At 40.5% G+C, this 21986-nt stretch overlaps 1 protein-coding gene across 3 annotated transcripts in view; it reads left to right on the top strand.

The window, feature by feature from the left end:
* Positions 1-21986, top strand: part of DNAJC5 (DnaJ heat shock protein family (Hsp40) member C5) — a 34735-nt gene that overhangs the window by 5010 nt on the left and 7739 nt on the right. Inside the window, exons 2-7 of one of the 3 annotated variants that reach the window (XM_074843600.1) lie at positions 11936-12005; positions 12223-13883; positions 14564-16039; positions 17070-17206; positions 19571-19784; positions 21756-21927. In XM_074843600.1, the coding sequence (XP_074699701.1) occupies positions 17100-17206; positions 19571-19784; positions 21756-21927 (493 nt within the window). In that variant the 5' untranslated portion in view covers positions 11936-12005; positions 12223-13883; positions 14564-16039; positions 17070-17099. The remainder of the gene's footprint in view (positions 1-11935; positions 12006-12222; positions 13884-14563; positions 16040-17069; positions 17207-19570; positions 19785-21755; positions 21928-21986) is intronic. The other 2 variants (XM_074843601.1, XM_074843599.1) reach the window with 2 other exon arrangements.

The raw sequence follows: 21986 nt of genomic DNA on the forward strand, positions 1-21986 counted from the left end.
ACTGGTGAGCCAGCCAGCACCCCACGCTTCCCCCCGCCTGCCTTCTGGGCTTCCTCCTCCCTCCGAGAACATATATCTATATATCTGTCAAGAACCGTTTTTTAACTGCTTGCTCTAGGAACACTGACTTACACCATCCTGCTGTTGCTTTTGTCACGTGGGACTTCACAATCCTCACTTGGTTTCATCTCTGTCTTACTAAAGTTGTGTTAGGTGGCAGTGGTAGGGATTCTGGAACGGTCACAGCTTTTACAGGGCAATCTGTAGAAAAAAATGAGTATATAGGACCTGTATGTTGATAATATTTTGCAGTGCAGATAGGAAAAGTCCAAAGTTTACTGATGTCATTACAGTAGCCAAATACACGGTTAGAAAATGTAGAAACTTGCATAGGCTTTCTGTTTGCTTTTCCCCTTTTATGTCTTTAAATTTTTGGCTGTATTTCAAATGAAAATATTCTTTTTCCCTGCCATCTGTCATTAGATATTTTATGTCTTAACAGGATTTTCTGTTACTGTGATGGTAGTATCTTAGCAATTTTATTTATGCTCAGAAATAGTTTGTAATTTCGTCTTACAGTTCCAGTGCACGGTGTTTAATGTGGGCCTTTGCCTAGACTGGATCAGTCATTAAGGAATTTTCCTTATGAATATGCTTTGCATGGTAGGAGGATTTAGGGACGCTTACTGTAAAAACAAAAAACATAATTAGGTTTAAAGCTGCTTGTAGAGAGGAGGGGGACTTGGGAGCCCAACTCCAAACGTTTTTGTGGGCAGTTACTAATGGCAGTGTCTGCAGTAATCTTGAATGTGCCAGGTGCAGGAAATTCATTCTGCCAAGACTAGGTTGCATCAAGTGACATATTTATAATTTCAGGTTGTATCTAGCATTACTTGATGATACACAATTAAGGGAATTTTTTAAAAGATACGTTAAGAAATGTCTTAATTTTTCTTTAGTTGTCTGTAGCTATAATGGTGGTCCTGCTTCTGATATTTAGATGTACAAGAGGGAGGAATCAGTGGACAAAATGGGACGTGTTAAGATCTTGTTCAGGTACTGGAGCATGGCAGCGTGTCTTTGGGAGACACGTGACGCTGCGATAACAGCGGGTAGAAGGGGAATAAAATTAATGAGTGTTCACGTGCTTTTACAACAGGCATACGCGATCCCTGTGAAATCACCTGGTATCTGCGCAGGGAATTGAAGCAGTGCTTGCTTTTTTAGGTTCTGCTCTAGTGCAGGTCCATCACGGACGGGAGTTATCCGGGTACAGTTCCAGGTCAGACCGATAACTGCTTTGACCTGAAACAGTGGGACGGATCCGATGCGCCTCAACGGGCTTGATCTACGTGACGTTTGGGGCAGGGGACCTCGCTGCGTAGCGCCAGCTCTGGAAGAGGGTGGGATGGTTCAGCGTGGGAGCAGATGCCCAGTTCTCTTCCTTCTTGCCTGTGTGGTGTAGCTTCTGCTGCTCCGAGATCCTCCGCTCGTCCCAGCACCCCCCGGCATCTCCTTGAGGAGGAGGGAAGGGACCATGAAATTGTTTGGTGCCTCCACTGGAATCTGAGATGAGATGTTTCTTGGAAACTATAACCAGACATATCTCCTATTCTAAATTGAGTTAAAAAACCCGATTCAGTTACTGTTCAGAGCAGTGAATTGATTTAAGTTCCAGGTTAATTTCTGAGTTGCTGTTCTTTGTGAACTTTAGGAATGTTTTCCATCTGATAACTAACAAGCTCTGTCGAACAGGGATGCTGCTTCTCCACACGTGTACGATCTTTATGTGTGTCTCAAAGTTATTCTGGTCTGAGCGGTGAAAGCAAAATAAGATATGAACTGTGTCTTTTCTTTAGAAAATTTCTTTCCTCATTGTTAGGGTTTGGTTTGACAAATCATTAGTAAGTCAGTCATTCTTTTGAAGGCCCTAACATTAATGCTGGGAAATAACGTTCTCGCTTTGAGTAGACCATTTTTATCACAGAGCAAAATAAATGCATAATGAACAGAAATGTTTTGCCTGGACAGTAATTAGTGAAAATATTTATCTTCCTTAATAACTGTCTCTTTTTTCCTACAAAGTTCCCCATTCCCACACTTGCTTGCTTCATTCTTGTTGCACTTTTAAAAATTGCTTTGGCACAACATTTGCTATTCACAATTGACTTCGGAAAACCAGGCAAACAGTTAATCAAAAGGTGTTTGGAAGGTGCATAGTTATAATTTCCCAAGCATACCTCGCTGTTTCACTGAGTGGTTTGGATAACAATCAACATGGCTTTGTTTTTTTATTACTGGTCCTGAAATGGAATATAGGTTGGGTGAAATAACTTGGATGATGAAAATCCAGCGTCTTCTGTGGTTGTCCTGTAGTGCGCAACTCCTTACCTCAGTTTCCATCTTATCTTAAAACCACGTTTCCTCCAGTGACTTGTTCTGTTGACATCTTCCATATAAAGCCCAGTTAGTCCCTCTTGCATGTTAACAATTATTTTTCTATGATGACTTCCACCCTTCCTTGCTGTTTTGAGGCTAAATGTGGAGATGTATAAAATATTATTTTAAAATAACACTGAATGAGGAAAGGTGCTATTTTGCAACTAATTCTGTTCCTGTTAAGGATCTTTAGGAAGATGTACTCTTGGTTTGGGGAACATGTGTAAGAGTAACACAGTTTTAACGTTGCATTAACAGCATCGCGTCATGTATACAGGCAGACTGACGAGACATCTGCTGTGCTCTGGTGTTAGTTGAGATCAGAGGGAGGAATAAAAGCATCACGGTCACAAAAACTATAGGGTTTTCTGGCTTTGTTCTCAGTTATTACTTTAGGTGGAAAAAAGACTAAATGTGATGATTCTGTACACTGAAACAAAAAGACATGTACATTTGGAATGGCAGTGATTAAATTATGCATCAGTATAATAGTGGCCTTTTTGTTCTAAGTACTCAAAAGTGTGATTCCAGTCTGAAAACTTAGTTTATAAAATCTATATGCATTCAGCTGTTCCATTTCTTATCCCAGTTGTAATGTTAGAAAACTCAGTTACAATTAAAGTCTACAAAATGTTTTTTCCTTAAGTGCCAGGTTTGCAAACTAAGTCTACGGTCTGAAATTCAAGCTGTGATTTTCCTGTTAATCGCTAGTGAGTTAGTGGGAAAATCAGTAGGACAAATACCATTCTCAGTTACCGTATTATTTCTAAATTATGGGCTGGCTTTTTTTTTTTTTTTTAAAGCATCCACAAAATATTGTTGCCAGACTGAATGGCAGAACTGAGGGCATAGTTTAAGCTTGCAGATTCAATGTATGCAGAGTGAGAGAACAGTGGAAATAAACATCAGTATGGTTTCTGTAGGAGTAGTATAAAATAAATCTCTTTGTTGGTGAAACCACACTGTATAGTTAGAAAATACCAAAGAGTTTATCTCCTGTAAGAAAATGCCAGTTTAAATTAAAACCACTTTTAATCCACCCTGTGATTTGACTATTTCTAGCCAAATGAGCTGGGTGGAGACAATGTAGCAGGTCTTAGTTCCTGAGCACCTCGCAGTCCAGACTGACTGGAACGTGGTTGTTGTATACGGGTTAATGTCTTCTGGGAGTATTATAAGAATATACTTATATTAGCAGTGTGTTCATAGGGACTTTCTTCACTGCTCTGAAAACTTTTGGATGGCCAGGGAATAAATGTGTCATCTCTCCCAAGGTGCTTTTTGCTGTGTCTTACTGGGTGTTTACCTCTGGACATGGGCTCTGTTTTAGTTAGCCTAAGAAGAAACAAAAATATTTGCAGTGAAGGCATGCCCCTCCAGCATTTCCCAGCCTTCAGAAGAAAAGGAATTTTGTATTTTCCTGCCAAAACAACAAGTTTGAGTGATATAAGCTGTGCTGGTCAGTTCAGATTTTATCGTGAAAATCTTAAGTTTTAACTTCTTTTGTGCTTCTAAATGCCCATGTGCTGGGGATTGGAACAGGGCAGGTGTGAATCTCATCTCCTCGTGCCTTTTCAACTGTTTTCTGTAACATCTGACACTACCCAGTGAGGAGGAATCTGTGGTATGAAGATGTCTGAAGAATGTCTGCATGTCCAAAATATTTTTTTTTTTTGGTGGTGTTTGTATCGATTAGTTTAGTAAATCTGTATTTATGACTTGCCATTTCACTTGCAGTTTTTTCAGGTCTGTTCTACCACTCCGTGTTTGTGTGCTTTCAGGTCTTGTGATCGCTGGGGGAGTGTCGGCCTTTCTTCAGATGAGGCTGGCTGTGGAAAAAGGAATTTGTGTTTTCTCTGTCAGTTGAATTGTGTTTGGGGCAGAGATTTATGTTGGGGCCTGGAGATGATCTGCTTGGGGGGCTTGGTCTGCTTGGGTTTGGGCTCACCCCCTCACCATAGCATAGTTTGAGTTCGAAGGGGTTTTATCCTACAGCCTGTGCCCTGTTTGTGAGACCACTTATTCCTGGTGATGCCTTTTGGGGTTTTTTTCAGGCTTAACTGGATGGTGCAGTTTGGTGTCAGGAGGTACTCGGGCCAGTATTGCAGCTTGCTCCCAGCCCTTCAGTTCTTGCAAAGAGTCTGGTGATCTCAGGGTGGAAAAGAGCATCATGCTATTTAAAAAATGTTATTGGTGTTATTATGACTTTAATCTGTCGTTTCTTGGAAGCAGTGGTTTTGAGGGTGTTCTTAAAAGTTGTCGAAAATACTATTTTCAAGCTTAAACATCTTTTACCACACCGATTGCTCTGTCCTGGCACATTTTTCTCAGCTGCAGGACTGCAGGAGCGACTTCCTATTGTGTTTGTGATGTTTGACCAGCAGGGAATGGGGACAACTGGTGCCTTTACGCCAAGGACCTGTCACCCAAAGTTGCTGTAGCTCTGCTGACCTGGATTCCTGAGCTGTTGTCCTGGCTTGGAGTGCCTTAACCTGGAGCTGTACCGGCAGATCGCTCGATTGCCAGCCTTGCAATAAGGAAAGAAAAGAGCCGTGGTTTGGTTTTATTTTGGGGTTGGTTTTTTTTTGTTGCTGTTGCTTTTTAACATTTCCTATTAGTATTCTATCTTGCCTGAAAAGACAGATTTGTTGTGCTCTTTTTGCCTGTGTTTCTTCATGATCTAATAAAGAAGTCTTTGAAGGCATGTTAGAAGCCCATGTTTTCTGTTTTTTACAGAAGGAAATTAAAATGTTCTTTTCTCTGGCAGTGTCTGTGAGGAAGTGAAATAATGAAATAGTGAAGTCTCCTCCCCACTCTCCACAAAAGCTGGGGAAATACAGTTGAACAATTAGGAGAAGAAAGGATTTTTAGACATGCTTAATTTTTAAACTTTTCAAAAGCCAAAAATCTTTGGAAATGAAGCCTTCACAACTTAACTGCGTGGATACAAGTGTTGCTCAAGTAATTATGCACCTTCTTAGGCTGGGAGGACCCCATCAGATACATGAAGTAAAAGTAAACTGGGGGGGGGAAGTTTCTTTTCTGCCTGTATTATTAAATAAAGAAGCTTAATTTTTAGAGTAAGATCTTGTAGATTACCAAAAACTAATTACCCTATGAAGTAGAAAGAAAGGCTCTGACGTTATGGAGACAGTTACATTGGATTCCTGGTGGCCATATAAAGGCATTTTTGTTTTTCTCTTCCTGAGCTAGGTGGCTTGGTGGGTGGTTTTTTTCTGGAAACTTGGCTTTATAAACTCTGCCATTCAGTTCTGCTTGTTTTGCTTCTTTATTAATAACTTTTTAAGAGGATGACTTGTGTGTTTGGTAGGGAAGAGATAACTATTAAAGAACCAAAAGGCAGAGATTAATAACCTGAAAATAGGGTGAAGTTTGTCAAAGGGAAACACCAGACTTGACCATTTTAGATCAGGTTGAAGATCTGTGAATTACCTTCTGCTGTTGGTACAACCTCATCTTCATTTTTGCCTTTTTACCCTTTAATATAAACTATTCCTTTCAGAGTCATTAACAAAAACTGTTCATGATTGAAACTGCCAAGAGTGTTTATTTGACAACAAACCAATTCCAAAAATAAATTACTTGCAAAATAATTTTGGCCTACATTTTGCAATTTGTAGAACCATACTTTTACATTATTTAAATTTTGAGGAGGGGGAAACCCTTATTTACCTTTTCATCTGCCTCCACAATTGATAGCAAAAGATAGGATTTAACTTTTTTTTTTTCCCCTCCATCTCCTGCTACTGTAGATGAGTACAGAGGATAATCTCCCCCTGCTGTGCCCTTCCAGATTAATTTCTGATATTTTTTTTTCTTCTCTTTTGCGAACAACTTGTAATTTGAAAGGTGTATTTATGTTTGGGAAGATCATTGTGTCCTTTCTTTTGCCTCTCGGACTGCTTAGATGGCTTTTTTAGATGTACTGTCACCTCACTTTGTTACTTCTTTTTGAGCAGGCAAAAACTGCCTGTGCTGTGAAAAGGTGCTGCTTAGGCCAGCGTTACGTCCTTGGCCTGTTGCTGAAGTGGTTTTGCATTCCTGTGTGTGTGTTGTACAGTTACTGCTTCACGCGATAGAAATGCTTGGACTAGGTGATCCTCAAGGTCCTTTCCAACCTAGATGATCCTGTGATTCTGTGAAACCTCATCCTGACCTACGAGCGGTCAGGGATCACATTGTGACAATTGATCCAGTTTGCTGAACCTTTTGTCACATGAAACAATAGGTAGTTTTTCTTTTACTGCTGTTTACAAGCCTTTAGTTGCCTTACCTACAGGTGTGACATAGCAGTATAAATCCCACTTCTATGTGAGTAAACCCATCTGTTTCTTCCAAGACTTTTTCTATAGTTTAAAGGTTTAATGCTTTGACTATATTGGTATAGTCATTAGCAATATGATTTTTTTAAAATTGATATAGTTATTCAACCCACCTAGCACAAATGGAGCTGTACCTCTGTGTTGACACTTTTGAAGAAGTTTAAAATATTTCTTCTCTAGAAGAAATAAGTGGCATCAGTATCACTCCACCCACAGCAGTGAACGTTGTGGGTTTTCTGATTTGTTCTAGTGAACTTGTGTGCCCTTCAAACACTGCATAGATTTATATAGAGAAAGAATTAAGGGTAATGAGGCAAGCAAACAGAACTACTGTTTTTTCATAAATTTGAAAATAGCTGAGTAAGCAGATGTAGGGTTTTTGTAGCCTTGTGCAGTTTGTGACACTTGCACTCTGCCACATAAATGACTGTAATGCCACAAACAATAATTTAATTTTGCTGAAGGATTAAATAGTAGCAATGAAATCCTAAGTAGGGAATCCACTAAAAAACCCCAAGGTTTTAAAGAGTAATTCTTTTAGTTGAGGAGAAAGGATAGAAAATGTGAATCTAATACTTTACATTTTTTTCCCCTAATATGGAAAACCTTCTCTAGTAGGTTTGAATCTTACTCTTGTGTAGGGTACAAGGTCACAAGTCTTTGTAACGGGTTGGTCAATCAGACTTAAATGGCTAAATTTTAATCTGCTAAGCTTATTAGAGAAACAACACTTGCATGGCTGTAGTTAGGTTTGTCACAAGTTTCAGTGTAACCTCTCTTTGCTGTTAATGGTGGATGTTACGTCAATTTAGACAAATTTAACAGAGAAGTTGTGTTGTCCCAGATTTCATTTATTTAAAAGCTGTGTGTGTGTTTTTTTTAACTCATACTTAAGAGTATTTAGTGAAGAATTTAGCGTCGCAGTCTTTTACTGTTGGAGACTTATCTTCTGTTCCCAAGACAAGTGAATTTGGCCATAGTAAAGTTATTTTTTTCTGGGAGAAAGATGTGTGCATTTAATTCCCTGGATACTAAATTAGCTTTACATCAGGGTTTGTGTGTTAAAACAGAATGTTTGAATGGATATGAAATTTCTCACATGACCTTTAGCAAAAGGCTACAAACTGAATCGCATAATTTAGCTAAAAGGCTTTTGTGCTGCGATACAAAAAAATATAAGGAACACCAGAACACTCACTCTGAATGCTTTAATGAAATAGTAAATGTTAGTGCTTCAATTAATAGGTTAAAAATTACTATTTCAAGACAGCTAGGGGAGTGTTCATGATGAGTACTTCAAAATAGGAGTCGTCTTCCGAGCGCACTTACTAGCCAGTTTGCTTTACCTTCAGCATTTTCATATCGTTTTTCCAATACTGATTCATTTGCACATGATGTGAGCAAGTAAGGATGTGAAAGTGAAGACTTGGGAGTTTCTGTTTTGTCTTAATGATTTTTTTTTTTAATATTTGTATTTGCCTTAATTGCAGCATTATTTCTTTACATACATGGTAAGTGTGATATAGCTCACATACATGACAGATGGATTATGAAGCCAGGTATCCTAAAGATACTTATCTCTTTTTGTTAATAGCATATGGAGCAGGATGATGGCAATTCTGTTAATAGAACTGTTAAATAAAAATGGTTCTCCTGCATCTGTCAGAGGAGGTTAGGGTAGACAGAAGAAACAGATGTGCTTTTTATCAAAAAGCATGGGTCTGAGAACACGTCTGATTTCTGTAAGGAGAAGGTAGTATATAGCTCTTGGTTAGAGGAAGAAAAGGTGCTGAGCACTATGGTCGCAGCGTATGGGGGAAATATAATGTTGGATAAATTGGATTCCAATTTGCAGGACAAACGAGGCTAGAAGAGCTGCTTTTGGTATGAGCAAAATGGTTGAAAGAGCAGGCGAACTTCCTAAGCGTATTTCTTCCTTTGTGTTACAAACCTTATCACCATTTTAATGTGTTGCTGCATTTAGTTTGCATTCGTGTAGCTTTGCTTTTGTTATCTTTTCTTCATCATTAATCTTTTTTTCTGTTTTTCATACGTACGTATGTATTCTCTGCTTCTTCAACAATTACTTATTCCCTTCCTCAGATTTTTTTTTTTTCTTCTGAGTTTTTGTGTTTTTTGAAACCGGGTAAACATCCATTAATCTTGGTTTTAAACACTTCCGTTTCTTCCGGCATCTGTCCTTTCATTTTCTCGCCTTTTGTTTGTATTGTGAACATCATGTCATAAGGAGGGCAGATACTTGCAAGCAGTTACAAGCAGGGTATTATGTAGAGCTCTGGGTCAGTGGATCTGGCCTGCTGCATAATGAGATTGGTTGGGTAGATCAAAACATCCCTGAGTCACTAAATTAGAATTGCCACTTGCACCAGAAACCAGGCGGGCAAAGCCCCGGGAAGGCAGTGTGCTGCCGCTGGCCGCCGTGCTGGCGGGAGCGAGGAGGAGGGGGTGCGAAGGAGCCGGCACGGGTTGCTCATGTACTTTGATTTTTATAAGAACTAGTTCCCTTTGGAATTTATTTTGGGTTTGTTTGGTTATTTTCAGCTGTAAATCAGGCTTTCTGCTGTTAATGAAACTTTCTATTGGCACAGTAGAGAGGCTGAAGAAAATATTGCTGCTTGCATCCATGTTAAAATAAAAATACTTATACATTCTGAGTTCTGTACATGGCTAGGTATTAGGTATATATGCTGTAAAAAATAAAGACTTTTCTGATGGAGTTTTGATGAGGCCTGGGCCAGAATCTTGTATTTGAACTATCCGAAGCTTCTATCCACACATCATCGTGTTTTCATTATATGCCGAATGTTGACTTTAGCAGGATAGCTCATTTTGTCGAAGGCAAGCAAGTGTAATCAAATCTCTAACGTACATTTGGACTTTGCTTTCTTCTCCTGTTTCACTGACAAGATTTCCAGCTGTGTACATCCATAAATTGAGCATACTGTAGCTGTTTTTCAGTTTGAATGTCAACATTTCTGAAGCTTAGGTTGCTGACTGAAACAGGATTAGTGGTAAATTTAAAGATGGTCTTCATCTAGGTATGCAGGCAGGGCTTATTTAGGAAAAAAAACCTTTCTGTGTATCTGCTAGCTGGAGAGTGAAGAGAAGATTTAGAGTGACCAGAGGCAGAACGGGTGGACCCGTCCATCTAAGTCTGTTCTGGTCCCCAGTGCCCTAAGAGGAGGCTTTTATAGGTTGACAAAATAAGACATTTTGCATCCGAGTCTAGCATTTAATATGGCACAGGGTCCATCCAAGTGGGAAAGGTTAAATTCTGCCTGTAGCTTATGCACTCCCTGCCTTTTGTTTTTCAGGAAAAGTCCTTTGTCAGTATCTATCAAATGAACTAAATAGATCCATCAACAATAGGCTGATTATTTTCTTGTTGGTTTGTTCTTACTCATTTATGGTTATGCTGTGAAGACTGAGCAGCTTCTTACAGGCTGCATAAAATAATTTCTGTGGTCAGTAATGCCAGCAGCTTGCTGGGTGTATTCCCAACATCTCAGTTTGCCACACCAAAACCTTCTAGTTCGTGACAGGCGTGTTTTTTTAATTGAATGGGGAGTTTATTTCTCAAGTGCATTCAGAGCTTGTTCTTTGGAATCTGTTGAAAGGGTTTGGATGATGATTAAGTGATGACTTGCCGGGTAAAAGCTGCTCTGAAGTCCCACTTATGAAGTTTATTGTTCGGTAATCTAACGCATAAGTGACTTTGTGATTAATGACATGGATTAGATGCATCTTGTACCTGCTTAATGAGAAAGATATTTTAATCTGTTGCAGTGATTTTTTTTTTTTTCCCTAAATTTTTCCATAGCAGCATCTAGGATTTATTAGGCTCCTCTTGCCCACTCCTTCTCTTATTTTCATGTGATCAGTGATCTGGAGCAACCTGTCTAGCCTTGCCTTCACCGCAAAGAAGGGGGGAGGTGTTGCTGGCTCATCTTGGGTTCTCTTCCTCCTTGTACGCCGAAATGAGACTTGTTTCTTCTTCGGGTAATCTGCTTGAGGATGAGGGAATGTGAATAGGATAAAAAGGTGGTTTTCTCGATGGAAATTTCTCCTGGCCAGATGAGCTGGCATTGCTCTAGAGTTTAAGCCCATGAACCAATTTCGATGCCAGGTGGAGCGGCATTAGAAGTGGCCTAGTGGCACTCAGCTGCTCCAGGCGCTTGCACATCTCCATCAGCGCTGTTAATAACTTGTGAAGAAAGGTGCTGTACAGACAATACTGTTTTTCTATTGAAATTTAAAAAAACCCTACGCTTATGTGTCACGAAGGCATCTGAACGCCACTAAACCTCTCTGGGCTGTGGCAGAGTCCAGCTCTGCTGCGGCTTGGCCTGTGCCGGAGCCGGGCTGCTCCCTCGCAGGGCAGCAGAACCCCTGGGCTGGAGCTCGCAGCTAAGCTGCTTTAGCTGTCTCTAACAACGTTACAGATTATCCAGACTGGAAAAACACGCTTCTCTTGTTTTAAGTGCAGATATTTTACAAATGTGTGAGTTGAAAAAGTCCAAAGTCTTAAACAGATAATGGTTATTAGAGCTTCTGTGTGACTGGTATCTTTATTTTAGGTAAGTGTGTGTCCTTCACATGGTAAAAGGTTTGGGAAGAGAGGCTGCAGCTACAGATAAAAGCATAAAGCCCTTGAATCTATACTTTAAAATATTTGTAACTTACTTTGACAGCTAATCAATTCTAAAGTTAAGTATTTACACTGTGGAGACTTACTGTAGTATAAAATGTTTTGGACAGTAAAACCACTTGTGTTTTTTTTCTGGACTTCCACATCAAGGCGGCGTTGGAGTGAAAGCATAGTGAAAATTCGTCAGTGCAGCCTTTACAGGGCATTCTCTGGGGCCAGCTGAGCGTGTCGTGGGAAGGTGGGTCCCTGTTGAACACCTCCAGACTGCAGCGTGCCACCACGTTCCCACCAGCATCAATACTTACCTGCTTTAAGTGGAAGTTTTATATAAGTATAGAAGGTTACATTTCTGTTATTTCACTTCCATCTTGCCTTTGGCGTATTACAAAGGATTGTTATAATAAAATAATGTGATGATAACTTTGCAGTGAGCCCTCAACATACGAGGCCGTGAACAATTGATTTGCTTTTGTTTTGTCTTTAGGAGATTCACTTTTAGAGGTGTGTGTGGAAGCTGTTACCACTTACCTTAGAATATTCGAACAAGATACCAGGTAAGTGCTGTATTTGTTTGTTTCTTGTAGCTAAAAAAAAAATCCACTCATTTAAATGCAAAATAATGCCGAGGAAACAAAGTTCAAAGTTTCTTATAGAAATCTCTTTAACACCTGACAAAGCCAAGCTTAAAACACCTCATATTTTTCTTGATAATGCATTCTTGTATATGCTTCTCTCCTCTCCCCTTTAAAAATGATTTTTTTTTCACCCTAGAAAAATACCAGATTGTGAAAACGACTCTAAATGAATCTGAGACAGATGGACAGGATGTGGAGGCCAGTGGTGCTATTTCATTTTTGTGATAAATCAATATTTACTAAAGTGGTTTTTTGGCTTGGTGTTTTTATTTAGACTTTTGCTAGTAAATACTGGTTAAGATAGAATAATTTAGTTTAAGATTAACACCTGTAGTTAATTTTCTACACTGGAAGTCTTTGAAAAGCTAGTAATCTTAAATTTAACTGACATATTTTACCACGTAGTCAGTAACCAGAAAAGCTTTGTAGAATACAAATCTTTCCTAAAATACTCTAGTGCTTCCTAAAGTTGTATAATAAAGCATCAACTAGACATAATTTTTGTAAGAGCTGGCAAAACATCATTTCCAGGCTAGGCTCTTTAATCATCTGCTAATATGCTCTTAAAACTGTAATTGCAGAGGCCTTGACATCATTGCAGATAGCTGGTATTAAAGACACTTGCAGGGTTGGTGCCTGGGTGGTGTTGGGCTGTGCTAGGACAGCAGCCGACCTCCTCTTCTCCTGGCCAGCACTTCCAGCATGGCTTTGAGCTTGTCTTTCTTAATCCTCTTCTTTCCTATCTGCCCTTTTTGGCGATTCCTCTATTCTCTGTGTTACTTGTTACTGGCAAAGTATGGAAAGACTCAGAAGCTGTTTTGTTCTGGTTTCAACCAAACTCACTGCAATTTGGATAGAGTATCCATTCAGGTTAATGATTCTCCACTGTCTTATGTCTAGTGGGTAAGTATCATTTACCATGTCAGGAGGTGGTGGATTTTCTCTGTTACAGCAGGATTTCACTTTTTGGAACAACTGTTGACAGCCAGATTCCCTACATTGAAGAATTTTCACTAAAATTGCTGTGAACAACATGTATTTAAAGGTCTGTGCATTGACAGATGCATTCATGATGTGATTTAAAAGAAATTTTTCTTGTAACTTGAACTTATGACTATGCAGGTATTAAGAAAATTAAAATTCTGTGAAGATTGTACCCCAATGTCGTGCTGTGGTAGTATTTTTAAAGTTAATGTGGCTTGGTTTCCTCTGCCCCTTCTAATTTTTATCAGTTGGAGCTGAACAGCCATAACTCACCGTCTGTCCTCCGGTGAGGAAATCCGAGTAAGCCGCTGTGCCTTGGAAAAATACACAAAATTATTTGGATATGTGAAAAGTGATATTTCAGGCAACTTGGTACTTGACAGTTTCCACAGGTTTGTTAATGAATAAATACTGAATACTTCAGCCTTGAAGTGAAATAAAAGTACTGTTGTTAGCTTGCTTCTGGATGCTAACGACACTGGAATATCGTTGATACTGCACGCTGGATCAGCCCTCCATCACTTCACTGGTGCAAGGGGGTCCCTTCCTAGCAGGGATCAGACTCCTGCGATTCGGGGTCGCTCCAAGCGGCTGCTCCCTGTGTGAGCAGTGTCAGTAACCGCCGCCCTCCCTCCTGCCACGCAGCTATGAGCACGTTTTCTTGGAAAAGTTGCCCCTCGTTGCCCCCTTGCAGTTAAATTCTTTGCAGCGTCCTGCAGCGGGCTCAGATGAAGGTTTTGTCCTCCCTCCCTGCTTCTGGCCACCTGATCTGCTGTCACCCCTTTTTCATGCCGGCATTCATTGGGATGTTCTGTGAGTATTTAATTCCCTAAACTGGCGGAGAACTATTCATTTTTCTTGGCTGTAATAATAGCTTGCCATTTTAATGAGTTAAATACAATTTACAAAAGGGTCAGCAGACCTGGCAGAAACGAAGATATCACAAGTTTCACGAAACTTGATAGGATTCTTTTGGGAAGATAAAATTAGTCTTTTTAAGGTTCAATTTACTGTTGATGTATTTAAAATGTTAAGGCTGGCTTCCATATAACCTATCAGGTTTAATTTTTTTCAGCAAGGCAGTACCAATTATACTTACCTGGTTGTGCTTAAAACAGTTGAATTTTCTGGTAAAGCTGACTAATGCAGGATATTCTGGTACACAGATGGTTAAAAACTGCGCTGTTTAATCCAGGGGATTACCTTTCTTCAGAGCCCAGAGCCTTCTGAGAGAAACCTCTTCAGGGCATCCTGCTTGGTTAGAATACGGAGCAGATGGCTTGTTGCTGCTGCATACAACACTTCTTAAAAATACAGAGCAGCTTTCAGTACTGTGAATTAAAGCCACTTGTAAAAACAGAAGATAGATAATATCCTGGTTTATGAAGTACTCTGAACTTAAATAACTTGCACCTTTATTGTCTGTTTCATATTTGAAAAGCCAAAGGTTGTGTTCCTCGTAATAATGCTCTTCTGTTCCCTTAAATAACAAGCTTCCCAGATGAATTCCCATTACCACCTTGTCCTCCACTCTTCTGCCAAGGCCAGCGTGTCCACTTCATACCAGTTTTGAAAAACAGACACTCCATTACAAGGAACTCCAGATACCCTGAACTGTTCAGACTGAAGCAATTAAAGATTGCAGCAGTGTGGAATTTTATTCCTATGGCTGTCTTTAGTCTTGACAGGCAGCCTGCAGACTGATAGACATCGCCCGGACCAAATTGAATTCATTTTTCTTGAACAAATTGGCCACTAATAAGCAGAACGTAGTGTATACCTGTGATCTGCAGCATCTGCGCACCAAGGGCACGTTGGATTGGTTTTAAAGGAAGCTTGTTACGCCTATAAAAAATAGAGCTACAGACTTTAAACAGAAAAGTTCATAATGCCCTCGAAGCTCCAGTTTGAAGCAATGCCTTTGGAAGAGCTAAATTAACATGTACAATCTCAACCAGGCTGCTTTTTTCCACCCCACCCCCCCGACTTCAGATGAATCCCACAGGTCCCTGGCAAAGAGCAGTAGCAGTAAGACATGCTGCCCGTGGCTGGATGCTGCTGACGGGTGACGGCCGTGATAGAGCTGCAGGAGAGTGTCCGAGGAGGCTGCGAGGAAGCGGTGGTGGTTGGAGAGTGGGAGAAGCTGGCGGGGGAGCCAGGGCAGCGGTTGGAGCAGGCCCGTGCGATTAGCTGGATTACCAGAGAGACGTCAGGATCATCAGTCTTTGACCTCAGCACTGGGACCGCTTGGGCAGAGGGGGCTGGGAGCCTGCAGCCAGGTTGACCCATAGCTGTGGATGGGAAAAGCTGTCCCCAAGGGTTGTGCCTGGTGTATTTCTGGATGTGGGATTTTGTTCCTGAAATACTTTTTTTTTTTTTTTTTTCTCCTTTCACTGAATCAGATTGTGCCTAAATAAATAAGTTATTTGTGCTGTGTCTCACAGGACTCAATAATCTTCTTCTCATACAGAAACCTTTTGGTAGCTGAACAGTATCCTTTAACAGAAAGTAAAAGGTTTTCTCTCCCTACCCAAGTATTCATCTTTCAGATTTGGGATGTGAGTTGAATTCTTACAGCATTAGAGTTTAGACCTTTTATTTTTATTAATAATAATTTATAGCTTCCATATTAGGTAGCTTTTAATTAAACTCACCAGAGCTACCAAAGACTTCTTGAAGGAAATGAGTTGAGAGTTTGCTAGTTTAGCTGGTGTTTTCCAGAGTTAAACTGATGTAAAGCTGGAGAGGCCAAATGCGGAAGAGGAGTTAACAGTAGGCCTGGAGATGAACAAAAAGGTTGTTCAATGTCTCTGTCCATGTCCTTGCCACCTCGTCACACTTGTACAGGCATGACGATCCCCCTGTGTTGGTAGAAACAGAACTGTTGCTTGGTGAAGCGTGTCAACACTGTGAGGTCACACCAAGAACCAGGCAGCGCAGGATGGGATGTCTGGGAGTGTTTCTTTCAGGTAGCCTTTTAAAAGCTGAAGTTATTAACTTTGTTATATAAGATAAAGGGTTAAATTAGAAAAGTCTGGTGCTTTAAATATCTTTTTCAAAGACTACATAATCTGGTGTAGGCTAACTGTAATGACATAATCCAAAAATAGCCAATAGTCTTCTCTTCGATGCTCATCCTTGTTGCAGTTCTGCGGCTGAAGAATGGCAGATGCTAATCTCCTCAGGGTGTTAGAGGACATAACCGTATCTGCCCGTGGCGTGGCACAGGGCAGACCTCTCGGGTCTTTCACACTTGAATTTGGAGCAGGAGGTTAATCCACGTTCAAGTAGCGTGATTTTAACTAGAATAGATGTTAAATGTTTGATCCACGACTTTAAATAATGAGAGGGGAGATCTCCAAGTGGACAGGCATTCCCTCTTGCACAGTGGGGTGCAGAGGCCTAGTCAAACTGGATTTGTCTACAGGATTCTGCTCAACCTGGTGTCCGTGATGAGACGGGAGGCTGGGGTTTTGGGAGGTGTGCGGAGGTTTGGGTGTTGTTGGGTTTTGTTTTGGTTTTTTAAACCAATGAAAATGCAAATGCAATCACCCCTGTGCAAGTGTGGTGCAAAAAAGCAGCCTCAATGTAATAGCAACCTCTCTGATGTCAAGTTGTTTTTGTAGGTATTATCATAAATAAATAATATTAAGACTAATAAAGAAGATGAAGTAGCTTTAGGGATGTGTTAGGTAGTACATATCTATAGCTGTACCTCAGCTGTTGATTTGGGGGTTTTGGAATGAAGAGTTGAGTATACACAGTTGTAATCCAAGGGTGCCTGGTGTGCTGAAAATGGAATAGTTGTTTTTACTGATAATTCACTGAGTTTTGTCACTTTTTAACTTCCACATACATTAAGAGCCTGTTCTTTTCACAGCACATCTAAACTTTATAAAAGATGAATTTTTCACGCGCAAACTCTGGTTTTAAGGATGACTTGATTAATGAGGTCTGTGTTCTTCTTTGTTGAAGTATTTCTTAATCTTTTCTTGGCAGGGGCCAGTTCTCTCTTCAGGTTAGTTCAAGATGGCAGACCAGAGGCAACGTTCGCTCTCTACCTCTGGGGAATCGTTATACCACGTGCTGGGCTTGGACAAGAACGCCACTTCAGATGATATCAAGAAGTCATACAGGTAAAGGTTGAAGTTTTACACCTGTTGCCCAATAGCACTGATAACTTTAATTAAGTATTCGACAGATGGCCTGTTTATGTACAGGCTGGAGTTGGTTTATTTAAACCTTTTGCAAGAAAAACATGTAAGACAACCAGGTGAAAACATGGTTGCTTCTTGCAGAAATTGGTGTGAGAACATGCCTAGCCTTTGGATATAAGTGCTGTTAAATTTTTACATCTTATCTCTAAGTTAAAATCTCAAATATGCAGTATCATTCTGAGAGATCTTTATCTAAAGTTGAACAGAGTTTTAAGCCAGTGTGATCAGAGTTAAATTCTTCAGGTTACGTAGCCTTGTGTCTGGCTTACAGGGACCACAGATGTGCAGTACTGCCCTTTTGTCCATCATTTCTAATTATGGCACAGTGAGGTATAGATTAAATATGCAAATAAGCATGAAAACTAAGTATCAACAATTACTTTTTTTCCTAAAAACCCATTCAAAATTTCTTACTCAGTGTGGAGCTACTATTTTAAAAGAGGATCTTTTTCTTTATTTCTTTTCTTAAGGAGCTAGGCACATGAACAAAGCCAAAAAGAGAGTCCTGTAACATCCTCTCTTTCCACATTTCCCCCAAAATCTGCTTAAATGCAACTGCTTCTTCACCATAAGCGTGAGCTATGTAGACTATCTGACAAGCGGCAATGTATTTGGCCTTACACTAGGGGTCAGTAGTAATCTTTACACGAGGATATTCTTTTTCAAAGTTGTTTTCTTTTAGTCTTTAACATTTACCAGAACTTTTTGCCATTCAAAGCTTCATTTTAATACTGATGGCAACTGTATGATGAAGTCTGTGAATAAACTGGGCCTACAGATTCTCAAAAATTAGCTGTGTCTTCCTAAAATCTTGAAGTGGAAGTTTGAATCGGTAAACTTCAAGCCTTAGCAACTGGAAAATAATTTTACCTTCTTGGAGGAAAAACTGCAACAGTTTTTCCTGGGGAGAAACAACCCAGCTAGATCCTGCGGTGAAATGTAGCTGCTTCATACTTACCTGAACCTTCATCTAATCTTGTTTCCTCTGCTCCTTTACACAAGGACTGACCACCTCTTGTTTTCACTCCATTTGAACATCCTTTGCTGGCCTGTGGGCTATGGGGTGTTTGTTCATTTAGGAAGTGGGAAATGAAAAATATTTATCCGTTGCACCCTGATAGTAGCTAAACCCTTCCCAGGTTTATATAACTTCCCTCTAATTATACAAACTGTGATTATTTCAGTCCTCACTGAGGCTACAGCATTAGTGGCAGCCGTGGATGTTATTTAACTGAACAGCATCATTTACAGCTCGAGTGTTTCAAGCCTCAATTTATTGTTTGAACACTGTGATATATTTGCATGCACGTCCAAACCTGTGCTTGCCCAAATCTTTATTTTATGTTTGTCAACGTTTCCCCACTACAAAGTTGACATGTAAACATCTGCAGGCTTCTAGTGTATTTCTCAAATAAGGGACTTTGTGGTAATTTCTGTAGGAGAACAAGTACGTTTTTTGGTGGAGGAGAACTGTTAGCATACAATTCTCTATCATTTTTCTGCTTGGGAGCACATTTTTTCTGTTTGTAAGGAGTCGTTTGGCCAGTTTTCTACTGATTTCTATAAATGGCCTGGGCCATCTCAGAACTAGCAAATTTATCAATGCTTAATCTGATTTTTTTGGTGCTATGTTCAGAGACCTCCGGGGACTGTAAAGTGCTGTCGTTTAGCTGAAAGATCTGTCATGACGAGGGGAGGCACGTTGTGATTTCCTGATATCTCGGAACTCTGAAGCATTTTCTATTCTAGCAAACCTTGAACTGAAAAGTACTTTGTTCCTGCACAGGAATTGGTGAATTAACCACAAAGTGATTGTCTATTCTATTTTTGTGTTCAGACACTGCAGATCAGCTGTGGCAGTTTGCTTTTATTTGGTCTTTGGTACCATATCTTAGACTTGTGGTGTGTCTTTTTTCTGTTAGCTTGGTCTTTGCTTTAGCAGGAGCAAAACTTAACTTGTGGAAATTGCTGGAGCTGAGGGGTGAAAAAAAGAGTACTACTTTTCTTCAATGTCTTTCTTTTTTCCCATTGGATTTCTGAGGGCCGAATCCAACAGTCTGAAGTCCATCCTGTGAACTGAGCTAGACACTGCTGTAGCCTTTTGTTATCATCTAAGGAAGAATCATCAGGGAAGTTGAATCACAGATGAAGGAAACCAACTGGAACTTGAAAGTCTCCTTTGAGTGACAGGCAACGGAATTAAAAAAAAAATAAATCAAAAAACAGGAACCCAAATCCCAGTTTTTAATCTATAACGTTCTCTTTTTTTTTTTCTTTCTGCAGGAAACTGGCATTGAAATATCATCCTGATAAAAACCCTGATAATCCAGAGGCAGCAGAAAAATTTAAAGAGATCAATAATGCACACGCAATATTGACCGATGCCACAAAGCGAAACATTTATGATAAGTATGGTTCTCTGGGTCTGTATGTAGCAGAGCAGTTTGGTGAAGAAAATGTGAACACATACTTCGTGCTATCCAGCTGGTGGGCAAAGGTAAATAGAGGTGCAAAGAGAAGATATTCTGGGTTGGCATTTAAAACTCTTAAAGAGCTCCATTTGATAATTGCACTTGGTTTTACTTTTGGAAGTTGCTGAATTTCTGACACCTGGTAATTAACCTTCTCTTACTGTGTTGCAATCTCTACGTCAGAAGTATTTTTCTATTATCTTTCAGTGATACAGGCCTCATAGGCAGGACTTAGATTACTAAGAGAAGCTTGGACCTTTCTAGTGAGTTTAAAAGTGAGGAGGATTTTGGGGGTATTCTCTTGGGTAATACCTGCTAAATGATTTTGCAGAATGAGTCCTGACTCTGACCTTGAGCTCACACAGGTGATCCTGTTTAGAAGTAAGCTTACAAACTTAGAGGCTTCCTTGAACAAATGTCACGTCTTCAGCTCTTCTCTCAAATCACTCTGGCTTGAGACTCCAGGTTATTTGTTCACTTGCCCATCCTTGTTTCTCTTGCAGCAGAGAGAATCACCAGTATACCAAAATCAGACTGCAAGCTCATGTAAAAATTAATGTGTAGATGCTTTCTGGGAGTCTTCTGCCAGTACCAAGGAGTTACTGTATTTTACTGGACTTGAATTATTTTTGTGTGTAATACGGTTCTATCTTCTTAAGTAATACATTTTAGAATTGCCACATTTACTCAAAAGTGCAAAAAAACTATGTTGCACATTACACATTTCTCATACTGAAATTGTCCAGGCTTTTGCATTCCGGGGTTGGTGTGATTGCAGTCCTCTTGCACAGAAAGTAGTAAGTAAAAGAGCGTGACTATGAAACTGAAGTATGAAACCATAACTGCACCAGCTTACTTATTTAGTGACATGACGTTGTTCAGAGTGTTTTATGGCTGATTAAAACCTTCTCCTACTCTTGGCGTTTCATTTCATGGGTTTATTTTTCTGCCCTTTGCCAGCACTGACTCCATGTCTTGGTTCCCCTGCAGTAGGAGAAAGGGAGTATCACCGTGCTGGTTTGCAAGCTTTAGAATTATTTTTTCAAACAGTTGCCCAGTGACCTATTTTGATTTTGCCCGTTGTCACTGTGATAAGCACCTGGCAGGTGTGGCTGGCTTCGAGTTGTGTTGCTCAGGTATTGGTGGCATCTCACCTCAGCGCCCCGAACCTCGCTATGGTGAGCTTTGTGGCCGTGCCTACATCTTTGGGTAGGTCCAGGTCTCTACTTGTAGGTACATCGTGACCTCTACGTCAGCTAGCTGGTGTAAATATTTTCCAGGGTTATTTATGCAAGCTACAGTCTGTCCTAGACAGAATCATCTCGGTTGGAAAAGCCCTTGAAGATCCTCCAGTCCAACCATGAACCTCACCCTGACCGTTCCCAACTCCACCAGATCCCTCAGCGCTGGGTCAACCCGACTCTTCAACCCCTCCAGGGATGGGGACTCCCCCCCTGCCCTGGGCAGCCCATTCCAACGCCCAACAACCCCTTCTGCAAAGAAATCCTTCCTAAGAGCCAGTCTGACCCTGCCCTGGCGCAGCTTGAGGCCATTCCCTCTTGTCCTGGCGCTGGTTCCTTGGCTCAAGAGACTCATCCCCCCTCTCTGCACCCTCCTTTCAGGGAGTTGGAGAGGGCCATGAGGTCTCCCCTCAGCCTCCTCTTCTCCAGAAACTATTGTACCTCTGGATTTTAATACAGATATACTTCTTAGACCTGTATCTTCTTGCAGATGTAGAATAGTCCACTTAAACCTAGATTGTAGGAATTCTTCAAGTAAACCAGGTTGGCAGTATTCACTGCAGTGTAAAATGTTGAGAGCTGCAGCCAGTTTTGCACATATTTTTAAATATATCTTGGTGATGAAGCGTAAACCAGTAGTTAGTAAGTTCTGTCTCTGCACTGCTGTATTTTTGGTCTCTGGTTTCCATATCAAACTCGGTGGTCACGCGTGGCAGGCAGAGGTTATGACTATTTCTTTGTCTTCTGTCTCTGCAGGCCTTGTTTGTGTTCTGTGGGCTCATCACGGGCTGCTATTGTTGCTGCTGTTTATGCTGCTGCTGTAATTGTTGCTGTGGGAAGTGTAAACCTAAACCTCCTGAAGGCGAAGAGCAGGAATACTACGTCTCTCCAGAGGACTTGGAGGCACAGTTGCAGTCAGATGAAAGGGGTAGGTGAAAACGCTGTGAGATTTCTGGAATGACCATCAGTCAGTCTCTGACCGGGGCG

This window comes from Strix aluco, chromosome 17, assembly GCF_031877795.1.
Source record: "Strix aluco isolate bStrAlu1 chromosome 17, bStrAlu1.hap1, whole genome shotgun sequence".
Lineage (NCBI taxonomy): Eukaryota > Metazoa > Chordata > Aves > Strigiformes > Strigidae > Strix > Strix aluco.